The sequence below is a fragment of the Malania oleifera genome, chromosome 12 (assembly GCF_029873635.1).
Source record: "Malania oleifera isolate guangnan ecotype guangnan chromosome 12, ASM2987363v1, whole genome shotgun sequence".
NCBI lineage: Eukaryota > Viridiplantae > Streptophyta > Magnoliopsida > Santalales > Ximeniaceae > Malania > Malania oleifera.
This window is the reverse complement of record NC_080428.1, coordinates 68,756,048-68,763,913: the sequence shown is the minus strand read 5'-3', so window position 1 is coordinate 68,763,913 and position 7,866 is coordinate 68,756,048. Positions and strand designations below refer to the sequence as shown.

The following is a 7,866-nucleotide window of genomic DNA, read 5'->3' as shown; positions in this document are numbered from 1 at the left end:
AGAATTATAATAGTTGGACACAGCGTGATTTTCACTTGTCACGTTCAATCTGGCTTTGTCATGTGGACCTGAAATGTAACGGATATATATATATATATATATATATATATATATATATATATCATTATTATAAAATTATAAAGTTTATGGGCCACTTGCGCACCTCCTCGGGCAGGGCTCCGCGCCGGTACCCTCTTCATACTCCAACCGCAACTTTCATTTTTGGCATTGTCAGTTTGTCACGCCATCTTTTTGGCTCAGATATCTTTCGCACCCCCGCCGGTACGCTTCCTGCCATCTCTACCCTCCAATACGACTCGATAACCCAACGGTCCCCACGAGAACCGATCCAACGGTACCCAACGTAGATAAGACCGACTCCCGCACCACACCATAACCTTTCTCCATCCTCCTTTCCTTTTTCCCATTTCTTTATTTTTTCTCCCTTCCTTCAGCATCTTTCGCTCTCCCACATTAAATTAAATTGTATTTATATTTGGGGGCATTAAATATTAAATAATTAAAATTTCCCCCGTCCTCTTTATTTTTTTTATGAACACATTTTGACCGGATCTTCCCTTTCCCCGTCCCTCTATATAACCCCTTCCCCGCTCTCTTCTCTTTCCACATCTTCCCTCCCTTTTATTTATTCATTTACTTTTATCTTACTCTCTGCTAAGACAAGCTCTTTCCCAATGGCGGAAACACCATTGAAGCGCCACAGAGAAGAAACTCAGATCGAGGAGCTAGATGACTCGAAGCGCCACAAGTCCTACAACCACATACTCTCTCTCCTGGAGGCAGATCACGAAGAGGAACCGAATTCAGATCTGTCCTCCCTCATCACCACCCTCCAGCAGGAGCTCTCCACCGAATCCGCCTTCGATCCTCCGCCATGTTACCCCGCGCAGTCGCTCCCCGACGAAAATTTATCCTCCGCGGCCTCCGCCGGAGATTACTCCTCTCCTTCTTCCCTCAACCTGACGAAGGAGGACGATAAAGAGAGGGTTATTAGGCATCTGCTGGAGGCCTCCGATGACGAGCTCGGGATTCCGAGCAGCGAAATCAGAGTAGACGAAGGAGAGGGAGATTTCAACGGCGGCGATTGTTTCTCTCTCTACGGCGGTTTGTGGGAGTTCGAAGACGAGGCAGCTAACTACAATACCTTGTTGCAGTCTGAGCTTTTCATGTAGCCGTCAATGGCTTTGGGGTTCAAAAGACAAATAGTAGAAATTGTAGGGGTTTCAACAGGAAAAGAGTGAAGCTGGGGGAGGCAAATGGTCGAGAAATGGAGGCGTTTTTTGGGTTTTCATTTTGGTCCCCCAACTCTTGTATAATATTTAGATCATTCCTTTCTGTTTTAGGAACGTTTCAAATTGTAGAAGAAAAAGAATCATTCTTATTTAATTTGGTGCTCCAAACACGGTCTTGCCTCCCTTTAAAAAAAAAAATCTTAAAATTAAAAAATAGATTTGATACGGGCGCATCTTATCCGTTACTAAAGAAGATTATATTAATGCCACTCCCTAGTAGTGTAAAGACGGTTTTGTCCCCACATAAACCATAGAGCGGAGTTTGCGGTGTGCTTTTTCCGGCTCTCTCTCGTGGCAAGCGTTTGGTGCTCCTTCCGTTTTAGCGGGGAGTGTCGGCATCAGAGTTCTTTTTAAGATTTCCCGTGCCCCGCAACTGCAAAAGGAAACGGCGTGCGTTGCACGCGGCACGGCTTTTCACTTTTTAACTTTCTAGCGGGACGAGAACGCTGCCACCTTTGCTTTCGGTGAAGAAGCTAACATGCGCCGCGACCTACGCACTACGCACCCTAGCCCTGTGCGCTAGGGTCACTGCCATTGGGAAGCCTTGTAGAAAAACAAAAAATTGTACAATTGAAAATATGACTTTTGAATCCTTTTAAAAGAATTTCTTGAAATTTTATAGAAAAAGTTTATGTTTTTATCAAATATATGAAGATTTTTTTTTTTTGCTGAAAAACTTTAAATAGAACTTAAAAAATTTAAAATCTCTAAAAAAATATTTATATATATCAAAAGTTCAGAAAAGATAAATATATGTTATCCTAAAACGTATAAGAGTTCATGAAATAATTGAATGAACGTAAATGTTGCCCTAAATCTTAATTCTTTTATTATAAATGTCTATTGTATTGAAGATAATTCATACAAACATTTAAAATGAAGTATTGGAGAAATGTTTTGTGTAAGTGATTCCAAAGTCACGAATTCGATTACCCATCAAGGTATTACGTTGGTGAATTACCAAGAATGCATCAATGGGTGGACGGTTTTCAGTCCTTGCATAAAATCTGGTGGTTGACGTCCCCGATTATAAATAAAAAAAAATCTATATCAATTTTTATATAAATTCGAACAATTCTAAATTTAACCATGTAGACAATGCCACACAAGTTATGCCTATGAAGACCAATTTATTGTTTTGATCCTAAGACACTATGAAAAGAAACATTAAAAAAAAAAAAAAGGTTTGTTTTTATTTTTTTCCCCTTAAAATTGTTTAATTAAAGGTAGAAAAGCAAATGAAGAAAAATTGAAAGAAATAATTATCTAATTTTTTATTTTTTCTATTAGGACAGGAAAAGTAAAAAAAGAGAAATATATAAAATTCACTTTTTTATGTTTAGTTATTAAGAAAAGTAAAAATTAAAATAAAATATATAAAGAAATCAATGAATAGAATTTTAACCTTACAGATGACTAATTTTTTTAAAATTTTTAATTATATCAAAATAAATTTTGAGGAAATACAATGAAAGATGTATTTTCAATTATTTTATTTTATTTTTTCTTTTCGGAAACAAAGTTGTTAAACCAAACAGGGTCTTAGAGAAGTTGCTTTTTTAAAAACATTATTCATTAACTTTTCCAATAGTAAATCGATTTATATCTACTTTTTTTTTTTTTTCAAGACTTGCAGAATATATAATAAAATAAATCATTTTTAAAAGCAGTCACGTCAAACATCTTCCACCAAAAAAAAAATCCTCGCGAGTTCGGAAACGCACGTGATGTGACGGGCGAAGAGGGCGGAAGGCTAAAATACGCCGGTGGGGCGTACGATGAGATACGGAGGAGAAGGTCCATCAAGGGGGACCAGGTGGGACAGCACTGGAGGGAGTGGGGCCCAACAGGGTCACGTGCTGCCCGTGACAGATATGGAAGGCGGTGACGCAGGAATGCGCTGTCCGCACATGCACACATGGATCACACAAAAACTCTCCTTCAAAAAGAAAAAAACTCAAAGCCACCGCCACCGCTACCGCTACCGCTACTACCCTCAATCATGCTCGCCTCTGCGTTCTGTCGGTTCCCTTTCATCCTCTCTTCATTTTTTATCTTTTAAAAATTTTATTAAAAAACTTATCTCTTTATTTTTTTTAAGTAAAAAGTAATTACCAAGAGTCGTACCCCATTCATCGCCTCACAATATTAACGACCTTTATGTGTAAACCATTTGGTTCCAAACGAATCAATTAAAGGATCCTTTGATTTTATAAAAGAAATTATGTAGCTTTCTAATAAATCGTGGATGATTTTTATATATCCTCCTCCAATGGTTTCAGATAAAATATTTATTAGAAGAAAAAAATCGTCGATGATTTTTTCCTGTTATTAAATTGTCGAAAATCCCAACAACTGAAAATTAACTAATATCCGATGTTGATCTGCGAGCATATGAAATTAAAATTTTTTTTATTTGATATTTAAATACTTCTAAATTTCTAATAATTATGCCGATGTCTTTCACCCTTATTAATAAAAAATTAATTAATTTAATTAGATTGATTTTAATCCATCGATGCTCCATTAATTTATGCATAAAAAAAGTTATCACATATCTACTCCCTATGAAATATGGGATCTCATTTAGATGCCCATTTTTTTTTTAAAAAAAATAATAATTAATTTGACTTGCCCGTAATGGGCTGCAAAATGATGACCACTTGCAATGGAGGATTATTGGGTCCCCTACAAAAGGGAATGCAACTTTAACGTGCAATATAAATTGTTAATTGACTATAGACTAAGAAAAATATAAAATCAAAGTATAAATTTTAAGGGAAGGACCACGGTGATTCTCTTGTCAACTTCTATCGTTTGATAAGATTATCCCAATTAATTAATTTAAAATTATATAAAATTAAGAAAAGTTTACACATCACGCTACTTCAACATAATTTTATTAGTAGGGGAGGATTTATGTGATATTTAGGGAGGGCTTAAATTTTTCTTAAGATTCGATCGAGCTTCTTTTTAGGATTTAATTTAAAATTTGTTGAATTATGTTATCTATTTTTACATTATTTAAAAATCAAATGAGACTTTCGGGGTTAATTTATAGTAAGGATTTTATCTTAAGAAATGAAAGGAAAATCATAAGAAGGAAATTCATTTCTTATAATAGTTTTCCATCTGCTCTCTCTCTCTCTCTGTATCAGATACTATTAAACATAAAAAGTTATTCTAATATTAAGGATGCGTGTACCAATTTTTTATTTATTGATTTGATATATATATATTTTATTTTTATATATATTTTTTTATAATTAAATGTGAAAATTAAAACCTTTTATTTTTAAAGAAGCTATTAACATAATGAGATCTTGACTGAGAATTATTGGGACTCAAGAGTTTTCTTTTTCCCGAATAATGATTCAAAAAGTATAAAATTAAGAATATTTATCACCACTTATGTAGTGATTCGGAGAAACTATGCTATTTAAATAATGAAAGAAGAGGAAAAAGGAAATTATATTTTAATATTTAAATAGGATCTCGTCAACGAATATAGGGGATTCGTCGACGGGGATGTGTCTCGTCGAGGAGAAGAAACTGAGAGGATATATCGCAGTTTTAAATTTCGTCGACAAGAAGTAAGCATTCGTCGACGAATTTCCTTCTTGACCTCGTTGACGAAGTGACGAAATTCGTCGACGAAGTGACATGACTCATCAACGAAGGCCACTATATAAATATGCATAAAATTCATTTTTGGTTGAAAATTCACACACAAACCTCTCTTTCTCTCTCCTCTTTAGTTTACCTCCCTTCTCTCTGAATTTCTAGATCCGTTCTTCGCCGGATCAAAGATCCAAAGCCTCCACGACACTTATGGGAAAGTTCTCTTCAAGTCTATAGGAATGGATCGTCGGCGAGGTTAGCTTGAACTCCATCCCAAGTTTAGGGTAAGAATTTTTATTCAGTATTTGACTTCCTTGTAATTATAAAAATTGTAGTAGTCAAGAAAATACTGAAATTTTGTTTTGAGAGATGTTGATTTCAGGGTATTGAACAAAGAACCCTCCGGGTATAGGATTGGTGTATTTTAAGGGTTCTTCAGGAATTAAGTAAAGGGATAAACTAAGCTAATTGTTTTCATGAAAATATATGTATAATCTTACAGCATTTAATTTCAGGAAAATATATATATTAGCATTTTGTTTGGGAAAATACTGTTGTAAATAATGATATGATTTAAATATGAGTAATACCCATTTTGTGTGGCATGAGTAAAATTTATTATGGTTTATTGTTTATGAAAAAATGTTTAAATGATACAAAGTTTTTATATGATATATCGACGTACGTGCCGAGGATTTTATTATGATATATTGGCGTACGGGCCGAGAGTTTTCTTATATGATATGCCAGCGTACGGGCTGAGCCTTTTATATGATATGTCGATGTATGGACTGAGAATTTTATCTGATATGTAATACAACGTACAGGTCGTAATTGATAAAATACGAAAATGCAGGCGTAAGATTCGAAAATTTTCATATTATGTTATGAAATGATATGATGATATTGATTTGACAATTATTATTATGAAATATCCATGCATCACAGTTTGAAAATATGTTATATGTTATCAAAACCTAGTTAACTTAATTTAGGCTTACACGAGTACGGTACCGTAGTTATATGATCACGATCATGATATGTTAGTGCTACCGCTAGCCGTACGGAGCAATGGGAGAATCGCAGTCGACGTGGTTTATTATAGTGTTGGCGCCCCTGATGTACGGACTAGTAGAGGCAGACCTATCGTACTTATAGACTTTTACTTTTGATCCAGCAGTGGTCGGCCAACCATTGTCAGATCTCGTATTCGGGTCGCACAACCCAGTCATGTGAGAGTAAGACATGACACCAGTCAACTAACCTTCCAAAATGTTTTTCTATTATTATTATATGAAATGAAATATGTTTATGGAAATTTAGTATGTTCCACTATGATATGATTATATACATGTTTTTCCCAGATATGACATAGATAATTTTACCAAGTATGTTTATGTACGATTATATGTATATCACGAAAATACTCATGTTGCCACACACTGATATTAATTATTTTTTTTTTTCTGAGAGGTGTCTCATCCCAAATTATATAAACATTTTAGGAGTCCCAGATAGAAGAGTGGATAAAGTTCCGCAACACTAGTGTTTGTTAGCCCTACCTTACCTGCAGGGTAAGTACTTGCTAGGGTTAGGTGGATTTTGGGTGGCGACCCTAGAACTATTTTGGATATTTTTGAGATATGCATATTTATATGACGGTTGTAGTAAACTCTGATATTGAGTTATATGGTATTTTGATTGTGTATGATTTCACGTTTCTTACTGTTTAGGTAATGGTGATGAATTTCAGGTTACTCTTAGTACCTTTGGGTGCAGGTGGATTATGGTTTACTAAGATATTATCATTATGTGGAAAAAAAAATAATTTATATGATCAATTAAGCAGGTCGTTATAACTTAAAACTTAATTTTTAATTAAAATATATAAAAAACTTAAAAATAAGAATTACAAATTTACATATTAGAACAAAAACAATTTGAAATCTTGACTTTTACCATAAACATAGTAGTCAACAACTATTCAAATTTTTTTTAAATTATCGAGCCTCACAATTTTTTTCCACCTATATAATAGGCCATATATAGTATGTAGTTGTTTAAATTAAATTTGCGTTAATTAATTTATAATTATAAAAATGTCTAGTATTTTAAATCTTTATATTGTACTTGTTGCATTCCATTGTACCCTACTGCCTATAATAGTGTGATTTTTTTTTCTAATAAATAAATAAATAAACTTTGGGAGGTGTGACAGAGATCTGCTCCCCGGGATTGGACAGCTGGAAGATATTTATTTTTGATACATCTTTTCCTGGGACCCCACCTGAATTGAAAATACTAAGGATGCTTCTGGAATTTTTTTTTTTAAAATATTTTTTACACGTAGATTTTTTTTTATTAAACACTTATAACCGCTCTTTATGTTTTTTTTTTTCTCCTCTGTGCTTATATTTTTGTCAAGGATAAACAACACTTACTTTTCCTAAAATTTAATAAAAAAAATAGAATTTTTTTTAGAGATTTTAAAATTCTAGCCTCTCTTAAAGTTTTATAATGCTGCAAAACTTTTTTTTTAGATTTATTAAAAAATAATTTTTTTTTTCAAAAAACTTGTCTTTTTTATAAAATATAAGGGACGGTTCGAAACTTTTTGACAAATTTTAGGGGAGAGTTTTCAAATTCTTAAAATCTTATGGGAGGTTTTTGATAATGTTGCGGGATAAAAATGGTGATGACCTACAATGTTACTCTCTGACTTTCGATGACCTGAAAAGGATGAAAACAGAACACGCTTGGAGAACCCAGGGTGTACTCTGAGGGATCACTCCGATGCCTAAGTAAGGGAACGCTTCGAAGAAGTTGAACGCAACAGTAAGATTTTATTAAGAATGACTTACCTTGACCTCTTGCCCGAACCCCTACTTATAATTGACGAATTTGACCTAAGGGTGTATGGATATTTATTGGT

At 33.9% G+C, this 7,866-nt stretch overlaps 1 protein-coding gene across 1 annotated transcript; it reads left to right on the top strand.

Annotated features, from left to right (window-relative positions):
• The first annotated feature begins 203 nt into the window (after positions 1–203).
• On the top strand, positions 204–1,407 carry LOC131144207 (uncharacterized). Its single transcript, XM_058092682.1, has one exon. The coding sequence runs from the start codon at positions 696–698 to the stop codon at positions 1,191–1,193; it is 498 nt and encodes a 165-aa protein (XP_057948665.1). The 5' UTR covers positions 204–695; the 3' UTR covers positions 1,194–1,407.
• Positions 1,408–7,866: the final 6,459 nt, after the last annotated feature.